The sequence below is a fragment of the Toxoplasma gondii genome, chromosome XI (assembly GCF_000006565.2).
Source record: "Toxoplasma gondii ME49 chromosome XI, whole genome shotgun sequence".
NCBI classification, from domain to species: domain Eukaryota; phylum Apicomplexa; class Conoidasida; order Eucoccidiorida; family Sarcocystidae; genus Toxoplasma; species Toxoplasma gondii.
The window spans coordinates 4,278,681-4,301,530 of NC_031479.1; the positions used below are offsets into that span (position 1 = coordinate 4,278,681).

Below are 22,850 nucleotides of genomic sequence, written 5' to 3' on the forward strand. Positions count from 1 at the left end.
GTTTTGCTTTGTTGTGAGTCTTTCATAATGAAATACGTAAATTTCCTTCACCTTCACCTACGTATAAAGTGATATGGAGCGCGAGCGGTGAAGCCTATAAGCTGAAGAGTTCTAGTGATCATGCTGCTTCGACAGCATGTAGATTTACGGGTGTCACTGGCTCCGGCGAGATATTAGAACGGTGGCGAAACGGAGTCTCAGGCGATGCAAGACAGAGACGGAGAATGTGTGTGCAATCACACTGAGAAGGCGAACGTGGGGAGGCTCAGGCGAAACGAGAAAGGAGAAGAGGGGCGTCATGAAGCAGGAGAATGAGAAGCGAAAGAGACACAAGAGACGCAGGAGACGAAGCAGAAGGTAAACGAGAGACAGACGAAGAACCGCCAGAAGCAGAGGGGAAACAGTAGGCAGAAACGAAACGAGAATTGGAAAAGAAAAGGACGATGAAATAGGAACTAGGTGCGGAGGGTCACTGGCAGTGCAAGAGGTAGGTGAGATCAAGAGGCGTCCCGATGAAAAAGACTCCAGAGCCACTAAACGGAAAGGGGAGATGACTGAACAGAAAGCGCGCGTTGTGGTAGATCTCAGCGCGTGTGTGAAACAGAAACTCTAAATCCTAATCAAGCTCCGGAATTGTGTTTTGAAAGTGTCGCGTACAGGCAAAGAGAAAGAGTTTTCACAAGAGGGCGACACTGACCTGTAAACGAAGTCAAAGCCAAAATAAAGAGGGAGAAGCTGAAGCGTCACAATACAAGATGTATGCAAACACACACAGCGACAAGAGAGAAGAGTGACAGTTTTCGAGACAACACAAAAACGAGACTTTAAGGACGAGACGAACAGCACGAAGAATCTGAAGAGGAGACACTGCAGCACTTCAGCGCAACGCCTAGAAACAGAGAGAACGATCAGCAAGACAAAAACGGCGCATGGTTAACCTGTCGGAGGAGCCTGATTATCGAGGGCACAGAAGGGGAAGAATAAAAGAACGAGACGAACCACGTCGTCCGCAGCAACCTGAGTGAAAAGCAGAGAGAACGATCAAAACGGATTCAGGGTACGTTACGGACGACCGGGTCTGGCCCGCGACAAACCGAAACCGAAACTGCATTTATTGGCTTCCCGTGGTTCCATTTTGTTGGGAAACGTCGATGCAGAAAAAGTGTATGCGCCAATCATTTGAGCAAGGGTGGAGAAAACAGGAGGCCGAAAAGAAAGGACGGTGGTTACGAGCGTGAGACCTGCGGTGGAAGTTGCCTTCCACCACCATCAGCCTTCTGTCACGAGAGCCACGGGCGTCAAAGAAGGCAGAGAAAAAAAGGGAAAAGAGCATTTCTGTTGAAATATTTACTCGCGACTTGGTGGGCGCCACTGCTTCAGCAGCACGTTCTGCAGGGCGAGACGAAACGAAAAACTAGAAAACAAAAACACGGCAGATTCCTTGTTCTCTCTCACGTGACGCTATTCGCGATTCCCCAATAGACGAAAATAAATAACAGTGTGGGCGACTGTGATGTATCTCAAATGCGTACTCTCGAGGCGAACAACTGGCAAAAGATATCCGCAAATTCATATCCATGGGCACCCGCACTTGACCGTATACATATATATATATATATATATATATATATATATATATATCTCGTGTATCTGAGATGAGTGTTTCGACCAAGGAAAAAACCTTTGAACTTTTTGAGAGACTCTTACTTGAGTGACAAATGCCTCCAACCTTCTTTTTCCTGTCCTGGGATCGTCGTAGCCCAAAATGAGGCGGTCAGGTGCTTCCCCACGAGGCGGCACGGCAGCAACCAGCCAAAGCTGAAAGCGAACCCCCCAAAAGAAAAAGAAGTCGACGTATTTTGTTCCCCAGTCCACATGTGAATAGTATGGAGACTGCGACTATACAGACGCCTACACATGTCTATTTAGATACACACAAGCGTTGTGTTTGTGTGTTGAGAGAGGGCAACGCATTGAAATGCGCTTTTTGTTAAGATCCTAACTGGATATGCGCGAGAGCGTCTTTACGTCCGTCGATAGACACGCACCCTCAGAGACCACAAAGACGCCAGAGGCAATCCTTGTTGAAAGGGAATCTGTATGGGGCATCTGTTCGGAACACCAAAAACATGGTGTCTGCGATCTCCGTGCAAATATATTCCTGTGCTAAAAACTACACCCATAGGTACAAGCATACAAACATTTAAAAAGTCCACAAGGTTGTGTCCCCCCAGGTGTATCATCAAGAAGCCTTTGCGTTGTTCCTGTCTCTACGTTGCTTCCCAACTCACCTTCTCCGGAGAAATGGTGAATACGCCTTTTTCTGAGCCCTGTTGTATTTCACTGTTCCTGCCGCTGTCTCCGTTTTGTTCTTTCGCTGTGCTTCTGTGGTTTTCGAGGTCCGCGTCTTCCTGCATGGCTCCATCTTCTGCGTCTTCGTCCGAGTCCTTCCACGCTTTTCCCCGTTTCTGTGGTCGTTTTTCGGTCCTTCGGTCAGCCTCAGAAGCGAACAGTGCTGCCTCGGAGTCAGGCACGGGCGCCGCCGCGAGACCGTCTGAATCGAAGACAGTCGCGATTTCGATTCCGCGGTGGCTCACGGCAATCCACCACCTTCCAGTGAGTTTGAACGCGTTTTTCGTTTTCTTAGGGTCTCGTTTCCGGCCTCTCACAGCTCCCCAAGAGGCACTGCGCGACGACGGATCTGTCCGGCACAGCAGGGCTCTGCAGACGCGTCTCTTGAAGTTCGCTATCTTCGTAGAGAGAACATGCCCATCGCTGCCTTCGTTGAGCCACGCTGCCTTCGATGACGAGCTTGAGGTATGCGTCGGATCTGTTTTTCGACTTCGCCTCGTTTGCTGCTTCTGCGCAAGGAGCGCGAGCTGCTGCATCCACTCCCTGTCTTCTTCATCGCCTAACAGCGGCAAAAACCGGCGACGAAGCGCCAACGGCACTCGCCTCATTTCAATCAACGGCGAGAGAGAAACACGCGACCCAGGCGTTGTCTGCTTCAACACTGCATGCAGTCGCGCCTCGCCTTTCAGGTCCGCCGAAAAAAGTGGGAAGGCGTCTGCAAGCCAAACATAGCCTCCAAAGCCCTGAGAGAAACAAACGCAAATTTGCAACGCAGAAAAACGAATCTGTCTGACCTTGAAGCTAGATGTCGGTGTCCTCTTCTTTTTCCTTGCGGACTCTGTGTCCTTTACGCGACCAGAAACTCAAGATTCACACCCGCAAGAGAACCGCGATGGGGACGAACCACAGCGTTGAAGCCAGGCATAACAGCGCTCCAAATGTTATGGCGGAATCAGACCTAACATTGTGAAAGGACCGTAATGCTAACACAACGGATACTAGAAATCCGTTTTTTCGTCTGGGCTGGAACATCCGAGGGAGAATCTTAGTGGTCCTGATAGTGAACTCGAACAAGGCTAGCTCTTCCACCGACTACGGTTTAGGGTGTTTTACTCTCTCTTCAGCTTGAGAAGGCGACAGCATCGAAGAAAGGTCCCCCGGTGTTTTTCTCTAAATGGTGTCTCCGGGGCAGCGGCAGACACCCGCGTTTCCACTGTGACATTCTTCGTCACATGGCTGCGGGCAGAGGGGCCTTCACGCTGCGTACTCACGGTAGGTATGCAATACGCATCAGGTAGCATCTGCAGCGATGCATGTCTGCGGTGCTACAGTCGCGCCGTAAAATCATCTTACTCGCAACTTCTGCATGAGGCGGAACGCAGCCCCCATAGCGAGAAGGTCGCCTTCCTCAGGGTCGATGTGCTTCGCCTCTTCCGCAATGGCTGCTGTCCAGTCTGCTTCACTCCGAAGCCAGTGGAGACGCTGAGGAATGGTCCAGCTGAGTGACGGCCAGGGTGGAACTCGAGGCGGCGAAGAGTCTAGGAGACCGTCCGCTTGAAGCAAATGGGCACTGGAAAACGCACAAGCAACGATGAACCACGAAAGCTCGCGTTTCGCACAAGCTGCACGCAGGCGGCGAGTCGACACTCACAAGGGGGACACACACACAGATACACCCCGCATGCAAAACATTCGGAATTACTTCCGAATATCTGAAGCACGGCACTAGAGGACCGTCAACACAGGACTCGAGGAACAAGACACGGTGGAACGAGGCGTTTTTTACGGCACCCTCAAAAGATGCATGCGTTGCGTCGGAAAAAAAAGAACGCTGACACGGCTTTCGCCGGGGTACCTCTCGCACCCTGCATACCTTATCGATGCTAGGAGACTGGGATCCTCATTGAAGACATGCTGTTGATACTGAGAGACTGCCTGACGATATATCAGCGCTGCCGTCGCAGGATGCAGAGACAGAGGATCTTCCAGACTCAGCATCGGACGACGAAGCCATAACTGGACCTGAAAAAACCAAGCCACATATCAATCAAGTGTTGTCATATGTATATATATATATATATGCAAATATATGAATACATATATATATATATATATATGCATTGTATCTATGCACGCATTTGCATGTATAGAAACGCAGAGGAGAGAACTACTTAGAACTTGAGTTCTCCGGTTTGTTGTGTTGACACAGGGAAAACTAGAAGCTGTGTCGGTAGAGAGGTAGGGATGAGCATTTTCATTTCGATGCACTGTGAAAACACACGACAGAGCAATGTGGGTTGCGATACGAACATCGACCAAGAGAAAAGATGAACACTGGAAGGACATGCTCTCGTTACGCGCATGCTCGACAATACGGAATCGTGCGAAATGGCGTGACTGGGGTGGAAACAAACCTCCACCGCTTCACACATCTGCGTGTCTAGTCCCACGACAGACATATAAATAAATGTACATATATTCAAAAACAGAAATTCGTATGAATATGCATATACATATTCACGTATAACTAAACATGAAATAAATATGAGCACAGACAGATATGGCCTATGCATGCGCAATTCTGTTTGTGTGGTGACATGTGTAGACGGCAAAGCACCTGAGAATCTCGTTTGGAGAGGTAATCCTGAACAAGTTCCTCAGGTGGTAAGAGGCGAAATGTGGCTGGTGGAGATTCTCGCGCGCTTGTCTTTTTAAGGTCGTACTGGGAAAGCTGTTCCATAATGGCCTACATCCAAACACACACATATGCGCAGACGCAAACGGCATCCATAAGGACACACATCCGCATATATATATATATATATATATATGTATATATATATGTATATGTATATATGTGAGAATATCAATCAACACGTTTAGACCGAAGCACATGTGTCTCGCCGTCCTTTTGGATGCTTTGCTAGAGTCTGTTGATTCTTTGAGTTGCTTCTGCCTCGCTGCGACTTCGATTTCGTTGCCTCCTCTTCTCACGCCGTCATTACCAATAGTCGCAGTGGTCCATGAATCACGCCTGGACCGCAACCGACGTGGAGTGACCATTTTGCAGGAGAGTGAACTGTACAGCGTTTAGTTTGTTTTTCTGGTGCAATCGAGTGGACAGTCTCTGCGTACCCAAGAGTCTGCACCGAGTAAATTCAGATCCTTCACCAGACGCCGAGAGAGATCGCCTGGAAGGTCGCCGTCAAGCGCGAGGCGTCGCTGTGATCCGTCTGCGAGTCGTATCTGGAAAACCAGAGAGCGTTCAGAAGGAATTAAACTAAAGGATCCATCCACCAGAGTTGCATCTTTTCTGTCAGTTCTCGATTCCAGAGTTGCTTCACACGCTGTCTTCTCGCGTTGTTTCTCGCTTTCGTTTCCTCCCTTCTTGTCTCACCTGAACATACATGCGTGTCTCTCGTTCGGCGGAGACAGCGCCTTGGCCCGTGCTGTCCCCTGGCCGCCTTCCCTCTTCTCTCGAGGCTCCGCAGGTCAGCTCGAGATCGTGTAGAGCCTGTCGACAGATTTGCTCCACTTCTTGCTGAAATTTGATGGCGCCCGTGCTCTCGCCTCCAGGCGCAGAGAGCCCAGACAAGAAACTCTGGATCGCGAAGCGTAGGTAAGGCGCGAGAGTCTCGGAAGGCGGAAAGGTCTGACAGCAGGACTGGAGAAGCCGGAGTCCCGCAACGGTGCTCCCTGCCGAGGGATTGTTTCTCAGCTGCTTGAGAATTTGACAGTAAATCTCGTCTCGAAGATCTTCTGCGTTTCTGCCCAACGCCAAAATCTCGTCACTCAGCGCGCTTCGCCCTACACAGAAACGCTCTCCCATCACTCCCAAAAGAGAGCGAAAACACGTCAGCGCCACCACCTCGGCGTGATGGTCAGGCAGCTGCAGCAAAGGCTCTGCCAAAGGATCCGTTTGATGGCTCAACAGTTCCTCCCGGCGCAGCACAAGTTGCTCCGTCTTTCGCATGCTCTGTGCGAAAAGCGAGTGAAACGCAGAGACAGAGAAAGGGAGGAAGCCTGAGAAACGAGAACCCAAAATAGTGTGTGCGTAGGGCAGGGACTCCGGAGGAAGCAAGAAAAAGACACCGAAGAATGAAACCGAGAAGAGACAGAAAGCAACGAAACAGCTGCACAGAGCAGCCACACCCAAGGGACAAAGCAAACAATCGGTCCTTGAGCACGTGCCACCGAGAGTTGTCGAGACAGTCCAGCCAACCAAACCGCAGGCGCTGGTTGTTTCTCTCTCCTCGTTTCTTCCTTTTTCTCTGGGTTTGATCGCGTCATCACACAGAAAACCTCTCCACACAGAACATCGGAAGAAAGTGAAGTTTCGTCTTTCGCATGCGTCTCTGCTCCTTCTTCCTCCGTTTTCCTTTTCTACGCCTCTATCAAGTGGCTCTCGCTTGCCTTGGTTTCCTGAATCCGGATGTTGATGCCAAGCAGGGGGTAGTTCTCGAAAAGATACGCCGTCAGTCCACCTCCTCTGTCTCCCCTCTCACCGAAGGTGCCTCCAAACTTGGCGGAGGAACCGCGTTCTCTGCCTTCCGTTCTCCTCAGAGACTCAAGCGTTGCAGCTGCCGATGCCAAGACTTTCTCGTCAATGGTTTGGAGGCGCAGAGGGTCAGATCTCTCTGCTTCTCCCTTCTGCTTCGCTCTGATCGCCTTCGCTTGCTCAACGAGGTTCCGCAGCTTGACGAAGTCTTCCTGTGTCGCAACACCCCACGTGACGCCGATCGTCGCCTCCTTCAACTCCGCGTTGAGGAACGACGGATCGCTTAAATTCTCCAACTGCACGCGCGCAAGCTGCAGCTCTCGCGGGCCTTTACCGAGATTCGCTTCTCTCGCCCGCTCGAGAAAAAATGTCAGCTGCGCCGGGTCGCACTCCCGGGTCGCGCGCGCCACCTCCTGCATGAACTTCCGCAGATACGCAGACGCCAGGCCTTCGCCGCCTTCTTCATCTGCGTTGAGAGACAAAACGAAGACTTCAGCTTTGGTGAAACTGGAGAAGAGAAAAGGAGAAAACGAGGGAGGACGGGCAAAGGGGACGGATCCGAGAAAGACAGATCCACTTTCGCTCCAGCGACAAGGCTCCAGTGGCAAGTCGGCAATCGCGCATATATGCTCTGCACAGTAGCGAACTACTCAGAAACAAATGTCCAGATATCGCACTGACAGTCCACATTAGGCCACTGCATAAATAGACAGATAAATAGGCAGATAGACATAGATAGACAGATAGATATAGATAGATAGATATAGACAGATAGATATAGATAGATAGATATAGACAGATAGATATAGATAGATAGGCACGTACTTGGTCGTTTATGTATACGTCCACGTGTATCTACACACACATATCTACGACTGATCTAAATAAACATATACATATATATATATATATATATATATATATATATATATATGGTCATAGACAATCATAGAAAACGTATTGAAGGATTAACCTTTGGTGGAGTAGGGGTCGCTGAGAGGCTCTTCGCTTTCTGCTTCGCTGCTTTCAGTCCACTCTGACTCGGATGTGGACACGGTTGCTTCCTCGTCGTACTCGATCCTCAGGCTGGACGTTTCTGCTGTCTGTACACCTCGATGAGCTAGTCGAAGTCGAAACGAAGAGATCCGATGAGAAACAGAGGAGAGGTCCGGCAACAACAGAGGACGTCGAGGAAACACAGACAGGAGAAAGCGAGAAGAAACAATGAAAGCAAAGAGAGGAGAAACTGGATCAGAAGAGATGCTGAATGGCCCACAGTCGTGCTATCTTTTTTCCACTTAGTATCTAGGTCTTTCCTATGGATATCTGTTGATGAATCACAGCCGGTTCAAAACACATGGATCTTTTATGTCAGTGGCATCGTTTGACATCTCTCTCTCTCCTTTCTTCCCTCTCTCGTTCCTTCTTTCCTCTCCCTCCTCTCGCCCTCTCCTCCTGTGTTGGCTTCCCCTCGATATCTACCAAGACGTCTCTCGATTGACTTCTCGTCACTTCGTCGTCAACAACTGTCCAGCTGTCAGTCTCTTTTAACTTCAGACCTGAACAATGTGTATCATACACGTGTGGGAAACCTGTAGACACGTAACTGTACACCTCAAAATAAAGGTGGACGTCTAGAAATGGATCTATTTATACAGTGCGTAAAGACGTAAATGCATGCATGTCGTTGCGGTGCGTCCCCGCAGCTCAGCCGTCTGTCTTCTCTCCTTCCTACCCTCGTGGTTCCTCTTGGCCTTTTTGATATCGGAAGCCACAGAGAGAAGAGACAACCGATCACTTCGTTTGCGCTCTTCAACTGCATCCTTCAGCAGGGCCTCTTGCTGCTGTCTTTCCTTCAGCGCCTTCCGGGACTCTGCTGCCTGTTCCCTCTCTCGCTGAAGTCGTTCATTCTCTCTCGCGTTGCTCGCAAGGTACCCCTCTGCCGCGGCAACGACCGAGGAGAGGTAGGAAGTGAAGAAGCGAGAGGGCGTGGACGAGAGCTGCAGAATCGGAAGAAAGTTAAATCAAACCGACGTGAACATCGGCGAGTGGATGAAAAGAAAAAAACAGTTTCTCTCGGTCACCCATCCACTCTTGGTGGTTCTACGACGCTTCCTGTCTTGCTTTCTCTTTCTCCCTAGCTCTCGTTGTTCCTTTCCCTGTCTCTTTCCCCCTCCTCTTTTCCCCGTTTCCTCTCTCTCTCTGGGTTCCTCTTCCATCTTGCTCGCTTCGGTGCATGGCCCCGATAGGCTGTGAACGCGTCACGTCGAGTGACTTTTTTGAGTTGTTGAAAACCACCGAGTAAAGAGGAATGACAAATTCGGACATGCCGTAGCCGCACATAAGGTAGTTGAGAGGTCGGAAAGCATGTGACACTCAAACACAGGAGAGCCTGATGGTCCCTTGAAACAAACGAACTCCTTCGGTTGAACGTATTGCAGGATTCAGTGTCCTGCGCCATTCATGATGTTTCATCTCGGTTTCGTTCTAGAGCTGAAAGTGCTGAAACCCAGTGCGTTGCAGCATTTGGGCTTCTCGACAGAGGCTACCTTCCAGGCGCCGGGAAAGTCTGCAGCGGGCCAAGAGTCTTGCAGCTTTTCATTTTTATCGTCTTTCCCTCGAATGATGAAATTGCTTCTTCAGCGAGGCATTCGCACTGGGTTCGACAGAGGCACAAAAACTCGACACGACCCCGAGAGGATGATGAAGACGCAGAGCGCTTCTCTCATCCCTTCCTTTAACTCTTGTCCACGGAAAGAACGGACCAGATAGGATGATGAGGAAGAAAATCTAACAAGTTTTCTTCCGTTTCGTCTCCACGCTTTCTCTTGGAGCACTATGTCCTACCTCAAGCTGCCTCGCCTCTGTTAGGAGGTGGGCTAAATCATCTTTGTCTTTGGCCTGCAGAGCCTGGTCAAGCAAGTCTCCGAGGCTGGTCTCTGCCTCCAGTCGATTCACCCGCTCTCGCGCCTTAAGTGGACACCAAGAAAGCACAGAAAACAAAGGACTGCGGAAATGGAGAGGAAGGAAAGCACAGAAATCGCATCTTGTGGGAACAATCAGATAAGGGGAACAGGCACCGAAAGCAATAAGAGATGTCGTGACACGAAAGTCCACGAACGTGAGGCGAGGATGCGCCCGCGAGAAGTCTGAACTCGAAGAAACGACACAGAACAACCCTGACAGGAAACGCAGATATATACATATATGTATTTAGAACCTCTCCATAAGTACAAAGTAAAAGCAGCTCTCTTCCAACAGGCGAATAACTATCGCATACTACTCAGCTAGCGTTGAGTGAGAAGAGATTTCAAGTCCCAGCTTCGTGATCTAAGAAGGGAAATAACACCAAAACGGAGCGCATACCGAGTAGAAATGTACACAATTCTCAGACGCATCAAGAACAAAGTACACACGCACTGGGTTTTCGGACATGTTTCAGATGGAATTACTTTTGACACCGCAGCTAGACCATGTATTAAGGGGGCAAAGACGCAACGGTTTCCTCTCCATCCTAGTGGAAACAGAGGGGCGTAACCGAGAAACACGTGTCTCTGTCTTTCTGGTCGTTCTCGTAAATACAAAAAACAACAAAGTTGTTCACCGAACTGTGAATCTGCCTCTATGCTTTTCCTCCGGATACCTTGGGCATGTGATTCATACAACTGTCAACGCATTCCCACCGGTTCCTCTCCAAATGTATCTATGTCGCCACGCGAAGATTCATGTCAACAAACGTAGACAGATACGGTGATGCACAAATAGATCTAGGCTGATGTAGGGGTAGATGTAGACTGATACACAGATGGATACCTTCACAGAAGTAGATAGGGTTAGATAGACAGAGATACTGGTAGAGCGAGAGATACAGAGATGTGAATGTATACCTCACCGAGTGTAAAAGCATCCTCATGAACAGATTGATGATCGTCTACGTGTAAATGTGTCTAAATCACTTGTTAGTGACCTCTCCCACTATTTTGTCACTCAGTATGTCCATCTCGTTCGCCTACCGCAGTAACGAAAGGTCCTGAGACTTTTTTACTTTCTGCTTTCTGCAGAGTCGCGCGTAGCATTGAGAGTGCGTCACACTCGTCCTCAGCGCCCTCTCCATCTGTGAGTTCCAGCTGACGCTTGAGCTCCCTGAAGTCGGAGAAAAGTCACAACGTTTCTTCCAAAAACGGAGAAATGCACTGACGAGCTCCCTCCGTCAGGAGAGGCACGACCCTTCGTGTACAGTAGACAGGAGCTGATCGCCGCTCAGGCCTGGCAGCACAGACCTTGCAGCACATGGACAGACGGTAGCAGAACGGTAAAGACAGACTCACGCACACATGGATATAATATAGAGAGGCCTTAGATTCACATTCAGAGAGAGTGAGACAGAGATCCAACGGTACAGGTGGATACACACTGCCGTCGACAGACAGAAATCGGGCACCTGGAGAAACCGACGGAAAAACTGTAACGATGAAGCAACGAGGAAGAAGAAGAAGGAAAAACGACAGCTGCAAAAGAATCAGACGAGCAAAAGGAAAATGGACAGAAGACGGGGAACATGCTGGTTAGGAAACGTACAGGGAAAGCGACGCTTCCTGGGTCATTCGAACGTGGTACTTGGAGACAGTTGACAGGCACCTTGGTTGAAGAGAGGCATCAAGAGTCTCGAGTTGTGAAATTAAATCTCCCAACGAATTCGCTCTGACAAAGTGAAGAGACACGAAGACACAGAAAACGGCGTTACAGTCGTAGGTCCGCCACCGTTCTTGTGTTCCTCCTTTTTCCTGTCCTTCGCAACGTTGTCTTCACTCTCCACTTCCGTCCGCTGATTCGTCTCTCCCATGCCTTCTTTCCTTGTTCCTCATTTCCGCGTGTTTAACTCGGGAGACACAGACCAGACCGTGCACATTTCTCGCCCTGCGTTTCATGTACAGAGCAAAAAACCAAATGCATTTTTTGGTGCCCTTTGAGCACCCCATCATCCTTGAAGAGTTCGTGTCCTAGTGAATTCCAGACCCAGCTTGCATCTGATGTGGTTCGTTCTTTCTCGCGTTTTTGAGGGAAATAAAGCGTTTCCCGATCTTTGTAACTTCTGCCCGAAGAAAGGGGTTGCATGCAGTGTCTCTCTCCAGTTCCTGAGCATCTACTACTTTCCTCCTGGACGACTGGGGAAGTCGGGAGGCACAAAACGAACATTGCAACCCCCTGCGGATAAGTAGGAAGAACAGCGCTAGCTGTCGTCCCGTGTACGGTTCGCAAGATCATTTCTTTACTTCTTCTGAAGCAGCTCAGGGGTGCTGGCATCGGGGAAAACGGGATCTGTCAAGTAGCCCCCGCGCTTCGACGCCTCGCTGCCCGCGTCCAGAAACTCCTTCAGCTGTCCATACACCTCAAAGAGAACTCTGCACTGCTGGCGGGTTCGGTAGCCGCGATACAGAGCTTGAATGAGAATCACGGGTTCGACCAGAGCTTCCTCTCTGCAGGCCGCAAGCCGAAAGCGCCAGAAAGACAAACCACTTAGTCGTGGTCAGGGGAGAGTTTTGAAGGGACTTTCTAGCCGCTGACGCTGTTTGATTTCCAAAAAACACGGGTGGGAGGTGCGCAGTTTCATTTTTTGATGCCGACTGAAAAGGCAATGCATGCACTGCAGTAGCAGTGCTGACTGAGTCTAGGTGCAAACGAACATCGTCGTTGAGTAACAAGACGAGACTCTTCTCTTGTGGCAAAGAGGAACACGACGAAGCCCACCACGCGTCTGCACACGGACGGCAGCGACATCTGCAAGTGTTTCCATGGAGATTGCAAGATCCACAAACGCACAAAATCACCCCAGTACCGCCGTCGACACTGTTTACACGAAAAGCGTTCTGCATACACTATATCCATATATATATGGATAGCTATATTTATGTGAATATATACACGCTCAAATAGATAAATAAGTATGTGCATTTATGCATGTGTGTGTATGCTGTCATGCATATATACGTATGGATATATATATATATATACGCATACATATATACTGGCATATATTGATCGTGACACTTTATATTTTTGGAAAGTAGTTAACTGCTGGATTTTGGACATACAGACTTGACTACTTCTGAAAAAGAATCTGCAACTGAGAGTTCGTCACGCTTACCGGGCGCGTTCAAGGAAGTCTTGAACAGTGGATTTGGCGAATACCTTGGTTCTGCCGATGAGACATTCCTCCTGGGAAACCCATTTGTTCGCAACCAGCTGGGTTACCTTCGCAAACACAGAAGAAAAAAAGGGGGAAAGAGGAGAAAAAAGGAGATTCCGCGTCTGTACAACAGCCGTGACGCACTGTCTGTTTCATCACCAGGGCGAAGAAAGGAGCGAACGGAAACATCCGAAAGCCAAGAAGGAACGAAAAACGCAGTGACGATGCTCGAAACAGGAGGCTCCCAAGAGGTGAACACAGAAACGGTTCATTCCATCATACATCTTTGGCACAAGAAACAGTGACAAAATGCACACTTCACGGCCACAGGCGCACACATGACATTCTTGTTGACAGAGGTGCATGTGCCTGCATGTACCTATACATATATACAGATATACATGTTGACAAATGTTCGTAGACGTGTTTGATCCTGGGTACTACATGTCTGCGTTTATTCCATCTGCGTCATGTAAATGTGAGCACATACGATCATCGATTCCACGTATACACTCAGACGAGTTACGAGGCATGAGCACATGCAAGCGCATACGTAGGCGCACATCGAAGCCCACTCGCACATCAAATATAGGAAAGTACATATTTACACCAGCAGAGTAGTTCTGTGATGCAATCGCCTTCTCTGGAATTGGCAGCCTTCTAAGCGCCAGATTCCGTCACCGGCAATGTATGCGGAAATCAGTAAAACGAGAAAGTGAACGTGCACCCTCTTACCAGCTGCTGGGCTGCACTGGCGGCATCAAGGGTCCGAAGGCCTGCCGCGGCTTTCGAGCCCAACACGAGCCGGTAGCGGTCCACGAAGTCCTGGTGTAAGAGACGCAAGGCGAACCCCGACTTCCGAATGCGAATTGCCTCCATGACGCCTGCAGAACAACAATAAGTACGGGAGAGACAGAGAATGAGGGAGGAGGGCGAGAGAAAAGAGGGCAAATCGAGAGCGAACAGGAGTGAGAAGCCGCCGCAGCGACAGGGTCATAGCAAGTATAAGGGAAACAACACCAGGCACATAGCCACACGGGGACACAAGACGCGTCGAAGGCTCCAATCCACATATTCTATTGTAATTACATATGCGCCGTGTACTTATCTATATGTATATATAGTGTCCTGCATGCGCACACATACATATATATACATATATATATATATATATATATATCTTTACTTGCAGGGAGGCGTAGAGTGTTGTATTTCACGATCCTCTGTCTTGTTCAGTGATTGTTTGGAGGGGGCGGTCGTGTTCCGGTTGTCCTTTTTCCTCTCTGCTCACCTGAGCAGACGAGTTGATTCAGAATCTGGCTCGAGTGGATCACCCTTGGCTTATGTGCGGGGTTCGGCTTGATGCACCGGATGTAGTGACTGTCAGTTCCATTTATCTTCGCCATCAGCTCAGTCAGTTGCTTCTTGAAGACAGAGCCTGTACAAATGTCAAAGTAGCATTCGAAGAAGTGGCGAGAGAGAACCGGACAAGAAGGTTGATCAAGTGTGACAGACATTTAGCAATTGCCATTAGCAGATGAGGATAAGCGGCAACCCCCAACAAAAAGGAAGACGTGAAAACCCTGGATCGACACGTTAAAAGAAATTCTGCCGCACGGTCGCTTCTGCTATCCAACTCACGAACAGTTGTTAGTGAGAAAACGTTTCTTCTCCATTTTCTCCTGCTTGGCATGATCTCCTCACGAAGACTTACCTACAGTACTCTTCCCCCCCGGGCCTCGTCGTTGAGTGTCGCTGGACGCTGTCTCCATAATGGCCTTTACAACTGGATTTTCCGAAGTTAAGAGGCAGTCTCTCGCCTCTTGAGGCGGCGCATTTTGGTCTTTCACGAGCCAGCCGGTGACAGTGTAAGTCACATCTCCTGCGTAGTGTTGAATGCCGAAGGCCATCGACCCTTTTATTCTAAACAGAAAGAAAACGAAAGAAGCGCGCTTTTAACTGCATCAATCCTGAACCCGAAGCAGAGGCCAAGCCAATCTCAGAAAGAATCGAAGACAAAGCAACGAAACGCGTGAATGATCACGTCGTTACGTCTCTCCATCTGGACATAACCCTTGGAAACAACACAGCATCCGCATGAAACCCACTGCGCCTCTGCCCTCTTTGACGAACAAAACTGAAACAAGGAGACGCATGTATGTACGTAGGTGTTAATATTATGTTTGAATATGAATTGAGGCAAGAATATAGGGTTTGAACCCAAGACCTTTTCGGGTTTCGACTGAAAGCGACAGGCGTAGTTGATCACTTATTGAGTAGAGGAAGCATGAACCTTTAAGTATGAAAACCCATACACGCATATGTGTGTATTTACATATATGTCTATACTATATACACTATGTAGGTGTTTGTGTATACAACTGAGAACACGGGTCTTTGGTTTTCGAAATAGAAATTGTTCTCCGTTGCGTGTTTGTACACCCGTTTCTCGGAAGACGGTAAGCCCCGTGCATCTATCATTTGTTGCCTGGACCCAGATTTGTATTCTCACTTGTTCTCAATGTAGCGTTTGTGGTTCGTTTGGGCCTTGTTCAATTTGTTGAGGAAGCCTTGATCAGAGCCTCTGGGGACAAACACCTCTTCGTCGAGAGTTGCAATGACGCCTGAAAAGAACGGAGGCAAAGATACTGTGCTGCCGACGTCGCCTCACACAAGCCATGGACTTCCACTGGATCACTAGCCAAACGACGTTTTTGCGGATCTAAATTCATTCTCTTTTCCGGAAGACAACGCCGATTCGAGCCTGCTTGCGTACCGCCTTTTCCCGCAATCAGCGACAACACATCGGCGTTGTCCTCATACGTAATTGAGACCCCCTGCAGTCCATCATTCTCGTAGTCCTTGACTTCGTTCAGGAAAATATCTGCATTGAAATGGTGTTGCAACTCTTCATTCGACAGATTGATGCAGAGCTGCTCAAATCCGTTTACGCGAAAGCTCTCGAAACCAGCGATGTCCAGCAGCCCCACGTAGCGATTCAACTGAAAAGCAGACCAACGGAGGCACATACTAAACAAAGTGCATTTACACACAGTCCACTGTAATCTACATAGTGAAGCACGTCTACATCAATATATTTACATATATATATATATATATATACGGGTGAACATTCCGTCACACAAGACAAACTTGTTTATACACTTTCATGTAGATATTTGTAGATTACAATTTCTCAATTGATAGCATCCCGTGTGTCTTGAATTTCCGTGTTTCGAAAACAGATTTGCTTTTTCGTTTCTCCAAAAGACAGAGAATCAAGGATTTCAGCATTCACAGGTGAATCTGAAGCGAAGAGCCTAACTTCATTGATCATTTTTTTTGTGTCCTTTTGTCCGTGCGTACTCAACATCTATAACTTGATCTCGCGAAGATCGCGTATGCGGTCGCACCTGGCATCTATACGCACGTATCAGTGAACTGTTTCACTTTAGCCTTATCCCTTTCTGCCGTTAATCCTCTGTTCTGTAGCACGTGTTATTGCCTCGTTCCTTGTCTCCTCACTGACATCGAAATCCATTCCTCCAGAAGGCGCTAGATTTGCGTTGGTCTGCGCAATGAGCCAGTTGAAGAGATACCCGTAAACGAGCTTTGCAAAGCTGTCGCGCGCGGCATCGGCTTGGTCGGTCTTGAGCGGAATCAGAATGCTCTCATTTCCTGTCTTCATCTTACGGCTCGTCAGAGCTCCTTCCACCAGCTGAAGGCAAAAGCAACAGATTCGTCGAAGCTAGAAAGAGTCCCGTTCGACCATTCTGTGACCCCAACAAAGAAAACACTCTTCGGTGTCGGAATGTGCACTTACCTATGTATTTAGATGCAGACATCCGTACAAACAGCAAACGCATAAGGATATCTAATAATGGAGTGCAAACGTGTTTGACTTCGCCGCATGTGTGATAAAAAGTTGGAGACCGTCCCTTGCCTGAGGTTGCGAAGTCCCACATACAAAACTGATAAGACACAGTAGCTCAAGCCCGCATGAATAAACAAATGAATACACGCATCATTTATAGAAGACTCGATGTACGCAGTTAGGGTTTGGATATGTACATACATATTGTAGAGTACGTAACCTATAACTATATATATATATATATATACATACATCTGTATGCATATGGGCGTTGAAAGGCAGAGAGAAATGAAGACCAACGTATCAAAGAAGATAGGAAGCTTTTTTTTCATCTGTTACAAGGCTCAACGTCGTCCACCGCAGACACCTACCGGCACATCGAGGCCCAAGAGCTCGCTCGCTGCTGTGAGGTGATCGCGACTGTTGCTCACCACAGAGCACTTTTCACCTCCGGCTTCCTGGGGGTATCATGGAAGCAAAAACCGGAACCTTAGTTGAACAAAAATGATTGCTTGGAAAGGGAGAATCAATCTAATGATACAGCTCTGAGTCGGCGACCCTTTGTGGCGCGACGACATTAACGGTACTGCGGTGGCATAATATTCTCTGTGTTAGTGATCAGATGAAGTCGTTTGTTATCGACTCGTCCTTTGCCAGTCTGTATTGGGGCTTCTCAAGTTGTTTTCACCAAGAAGCAAAGAACCGACAAGGTGGTAAGAGTCGAGCGATAGGAACGAGTCACGACAGAACACTTCTTCGAATGAAGTCCGGGAGACAAAAAGCTCCAATTGAGGAAGAGAGCGTTCATCGAAAAAAAGATGCAAGAGCGCCTTGCTAGAGAACTCTGTCTGCTTCGCGTGGAACTGGAAGCAGGCTTCTGGTCGGAACGTACGGGAGCAAAAGTGACGTTGCCAAGATGAAGAATCGCCGCCACAATAGAGAAAATGGAATTCTGGGTTGAAGGACTGAAACCCAGGACCAGCAGGGCGCGTTTCAGCTCTGAGAAGCCGGTGAGATCATCAACTGGAAAACCAGAAAAAAAAGGCAGACAGTGTGATGAAATACAGCAAAGGAACGCGTATTCTTGGCACATGACCAAGCCGGGCGTGGCACAGGAGAAAAGACACGAAAGATAGGAAAAAGAGGAGCATGTGGTGCCGTTGAGGTAACCACAGAAGAAAAGCGAAAACTCGTTCTCCTTCGTGTACTTTTGGAACTTATCTTTCACTGTCTCCCCACGGCAACGGCTCTGACAAAGTCAGCGGGTCCACCTGTGCTTCTCATTCGCTCTCATCTCGCTGGAGAGAGAGAGAGAGAATGTACACGGAACGCCGCAGAGCCCTGTGGTTCTTTTTCTTGCTTTCCGTACGTCATTCCTGCCGCCCTCGGGCGACTAATTGCGGTTTTCTCTACGAATTCGCCTTACTATCAGGAGCCGGCGATGAAACCTCTGTGTCTGCTTTTGTACTTTTGGTGTTCACGGTTTGTTCTTGAGGTGTGAGATAGGAGAAGGCCAGTGAATCGGTTCCCAGGCGATACGTTTCAGCCACGCCGACTAAATCAGATGTATTCAAACCGTGAACTAGTTGGTAAAAGACATGGTAGTTTCTCTCCCCTGCGATGTGGCGAGTCACGCGTGGAAGCTCGAGAAGGTACGACGTGATACTGGCGCCTACAAGCACACACAGAACGGAAGAAGGCAAATCGAGGCAGGTGAAAACAGACGAAGAACGTGAAAGGCATGTGACAACAACAAGGGAATAAGGTGGAGCAGACAAGGGATACGCAAGCCAACGCAAGCGGAAAAGAAGGGGAAAATCCAGTGAAAAGGAGTCGACGATGTGAACAAAGACTGTCGCCGTTCCCCAAATACCCTGAGTAGAGCTGACCATTTTCTTGGGATCTGGACATCATAATCATTAAATACACGACTGTGGGATGTTGTAGCATGCCGTTCAAAATACACAACTGTTCATGTCAACGATCGACTTGAGCGTCGACAACTCCTCGTCCACGGGAATAAGCCTGCTGCAGAAAAAATATTCAGTTTCTGGTTGTTGTTCTTCTTTTGTGAGTGTATTCCCGAAGTAGGCTCAGTTCTACTACCGTACCTAGGACCTTTAATTTGTCCCCGAAATAGACTTCAATCCACTTCCCAAATCGACTGGAGTTGGGGTTTCTGCTAGTCGATGCATTTCCGAAGCTCTCCAAGACCGGGCTTATCTCTAAAATTCTCTGTTGAAGAGACGTCGCCTCGCGCCCTTGGCTTCCAGATCCAACGCCTGATTGGAGAGCGTTGTCTCCTCCAGTCCCGCAAGACCCCCGGTCTTTCTGACTGATGCTTCTGTTCCTTTCAGCTCTCTCCACTAAGCGTGCGCCAGAAGAAACTTTGAACGAAGACGACGAAGACGAGGATAACTCACTGACGTCGGCAAGAAACTGAAGAATCAACTTGGTCGACTCCGTCTTGCCAGCGCCTGTAGGGCAAGCGCGAGCAGGTACATAGAGGAAAGAAGCGACAGATAGAGCCCGGTTAATACGGGAAGCTGCGGCGAGGAAAGTCAGAAAAACGGATTAACAGAAGGTATGAAAGTGAAGGGGAGTGCGGAGTCGCAAATACATAGATAGTGGTTCAACTGAGCGATACTACGATACCCAACTAGGTCATGCAAATGAATAATTGAAGACTGTGTGGAGACACGCAAGTTGCAGTAGAAATATGCAAGCAGGCACCGCGATGGGCACACGAGGTAACACAACAAACCCCAATCCATTAACGAGTATTGACGAGCAGTTTCCACACACGGGCGTACCGGATTCGCCTGTGATCAGCGTGCTCTGAGGTTTCCCTCTTTCTGATAGACCTTTGACTGCGGCCGCAGAAACTTGGAAGAGATGCGGTGGGAGGTCGAATACATGCGTGTCTTCAAAATAAGTCCGAACGAAGTCGGGACCATACAGCTGGAGATATTTAAAGGGATTGAGGGCGAGAACAATGTGCCCTACGTTTGTGTAGATTTCGTCTCTTTGATATCGAAGACGGACTGTATGGAGAACAGACGCCTCTGACACATCGCCCAGGACGCATACATTTTGGACGCCTGAACGGAGAGACGGGAATTGAAAAAATAAAGGGCAGTGAAAACGGTGGCTCTGTTTTCAGTCTTAGCCGTTCTGTCTCGTGCCATCCGGAACTACCAGACCCGATCATGAACGTACATGAACTCTGAAACATGGAGAACGACAGAAGGACTCGAACGTTCACGCGGTCTCAAGAATTAGTCCATGATGTTGTCGATGAATCGGACAAACGGCAAAAGATGTCTAGTGGCCTGCCGTTTGTTGCCTCATCTGTTCCTCCGCAGGTACCCGGATATGCGCATTCACCTTGTCGGCCGGACATCTCCGAGCTGAAGCATATGGCTGCATAAATCCCCATGAGTGAGGTAAAAAGGAGGTTGCACGGCTTACCTTCAAGGGATCGCGGGTCTGTAACAGGCGCGACTTGTGTCAAAGCTGACTTGGCTAAAGTGACTTCCAATTTGCGCGGGTCGGTGCCATCATCGGTGACCTCGACAAGTTTATACGTGCAGGTGCCGGGGGCCCCGGCTGGAACTGCGATCCCCCAAACCTCAGTGGGATGAGGAATCCAGCACCTGTCCGTCATGGTCAATTCCTCCTTCGGCACTACATGGACAGCCAGAAAAACGAACTGAAGGCGAACAAAAAAATCAGAAGAAAACGGCGGAAATGGAGAGGCGGACTGCACCGAGGAACCTCAGTGGAGGCTTATCCAGGCAAATGAGGAGGAGGAGGAGGGGATCAACATGTGCCTTAAATGAGAGCACTTTGTTCGTCGGTGTAGGTCCTAGCGCAAACAGCCATTCTGTAGAGCGAGGAGCCGGACGCAGCACCGCAAAAGGACGAACGCATGCTTCAAGACAACGTCGGAATGGAGGCCATGGTTTTTCTGAGCCTACATAAAAAGAAACAAAATGGAACAGGAACAGTTTGATACTTCGAGTGTACAGGGTGCCGCATGTGACGCCTCGTGACGCGAGCCGTCGTAGTTGGCTGTGATTCCATGTGTCGGAATTTTCACGCAAAGGATTTGTTGAACAACGCCTTCCACATCGCTGAAAATGTGTCCGGAGCTCCACTAATTTTTCTGAATGTGACAAAAACTGGAACGCGCCCCTCGTCCTCCCCTTCTTCCGTTACTTCCTTCGTGGTCTCCTACACGAAGAGACTTGGCGAGTCAAGCGTTCACTTGTTTCGCGCCAAGTGGCTGGGAGACTCTTTTGCAGCAGTAACCGAGCGCAAGCCGAAAAAAGACGAGAACAAACAGATCGTGGAAAGATCCCCTCTCGCATTCAGACAGACAAGATCTGCGTTGCCGTTTGCGAGTTCTGTAAGTGTAACTCTGTGTTGTTCTTACTTGCGCTCGGATCTAACGGCGCAAAATGTAAGACTCAGTGTAACGGTTAATGCCGACAGTGTGTGCCTCGCAGCTTGTCTCATCTCGCGTCCTTCCCTCCCTTGAGCTCTGTTTTGCCCCTTCGTCCCTGCCTACCCGTCCAAAAATGTTGCCTTACTCTTAAAGCAAAACTCCGGGTTTTCTTTTTCCCTGGTCTCACCGCCTCGTTGACGCGATCTCCCGACTCACAGCCTCGACGCTGTTTTCTCGTGGCGGAAATTTCAAGGAAGCCCAGGTCTTTTCAATATCCGCACACATATCCTCATTTGTGAATACAGGTCAGTGTTCCTATTCCTCTGGTGGTAGAACGATCGACACAATTGCCTCACCTACTCTGTACACGCCAGCTGTCCTCGCATTCTGTCATGTTCATGAAGTTATTGCTGTGTGAGAACTCTGCCCAGAATACGTTCACTCCGCTTCTGCGTCCAGCCAGACTCTCTACCCGCAGACCGAGATTCGTCCACCGTCCTTCGATCTAAGCGTAATCCTTATCGAATGAAGAAATCCCTATGGTGCCGATGATTCTTATCTCAATGACTCTCAGGTAGGCTCCTTCTCGTCACCTCTGGTTCTCACGATGCGGTTCCTCTGGCTAGCGTAAAGTCCGTGCATTTGTTAGGGACTTCTTTTCAAGTCTCTGCCGTCTTCCTACCCTGAAATTATCAGATGGCGGGTGACGGCCTCACTCGAACCGAATATACCAGTGTGTCGAGAGAAACGCCTGTCGTCTTGTGTCGGGCACGTGTATCTGCCATGTGCCGCGGGTCTGTCGTCCTACACCGACGACGTCGCGGTCCTTCGTTTGACTAGGGCACTCGTGGGTTTCGTTACGCACAGAGGGATTGGCTCTCCGGTTTACCTCAATGGAAGAAGCCTCCGTTATCGTTCATACAAATAGAGAGACAAACGTTCCCCGTACGGACTAACACCAGGAAGAAGACTACCAATGTGACTCTCGTGACATCTGTGAAGGCTGGTGACACAGCCAAGCCACCTGATGCAGCCCCTCTGAGTCTGCCTGTGTCTAAGGCACTTGTCGCCGATGAGGAGTGCAGAAGTGCTGTGCAGAACGCAGGTTATGTCACTGTCTGTCGTTGTTTGTTGAATATCCAAGAGTCGAGCTTCGAGCATTCACTCTGGTTCCCACCGGCCGCGTTGGCGCCTCCGTCTGAAGAGGGCTCTTCTCTACCGTGTGTTTGTTTACATGCCGGTCCGTTTCATGTCGCGTCTTCTGAGTCACCCTATCGCTATTAGCTTGACCGTGGTCTGTTGTTTGTACGCCGGGTGGACGCGTACGTTTAGATTCGCAACAATACCGCGGGGTGTGTCCTGCCTGCTCACTCAGCCTACGCCGTGTGTGCTTTCGTGACGGAGCTGCCTACTCGTCTAGACGTTTTGAAAATGCCTGGATTCTTTCGGCGTCTGCCTGTGACTACCGGCTAGGAAAAGAGCGGTAGGC

The 22,850-nt window shown here is 49.1% G+C and overlaps 1 protein-coding gene across 1 annotated transcript; it reads right to left on the reverse strand.

The window, feature by feature from the left end:
• Positions 1-68: 68 nt before the first annotated feature.
• On the reverse strand, positions 69-21,999 carry TGME49_314780 (myosin G). Its single transcript, XM_002364627.2, has 28 exons — positions 20,383-21,999; positions 19,725-20,012; positions 19,023-19,388; positions 18,338-18,583; positions 17,804-17,934; positions 17,283-17,369; positions 16,567-16,755; positions 15,814-16,039; positions 15,550-15,661; positions 14,752-14,960; positions 14,329-14,475; positions 13,773-13,921; positions 12,996-13,102; positions 12,124-12,327; positions 11,429-11,551; positions 10,864-10,993; positions 9,698-9,820; positions 8,586-8,850; positions 7,824-7,970; positions 6,766-7,316; positions 5,750-6,328; positions 5,488-5,598; positions 4,970-5,098; positions 4,226-4,374; positions 3,706-3,922; positions 2,292-3,095; positions 1,708-1,818; positions 69-1,017 (listed from the first exon to the last, which is right to left on the reverse strand). The coding sequence occupies exons 1-28, from the start codon at positions 20,576-20,578 to the stop codon at positions 934-936; spliced, it is 6,180 nt and encodes a 2,059-aa protein (XP_002364668.1). The 5' UTR covers positions 20,579-21,999; the 3' UTR covers positions 69-933.
• Positions 22,000-22,850: the final 851 nt, after the last annotated feature.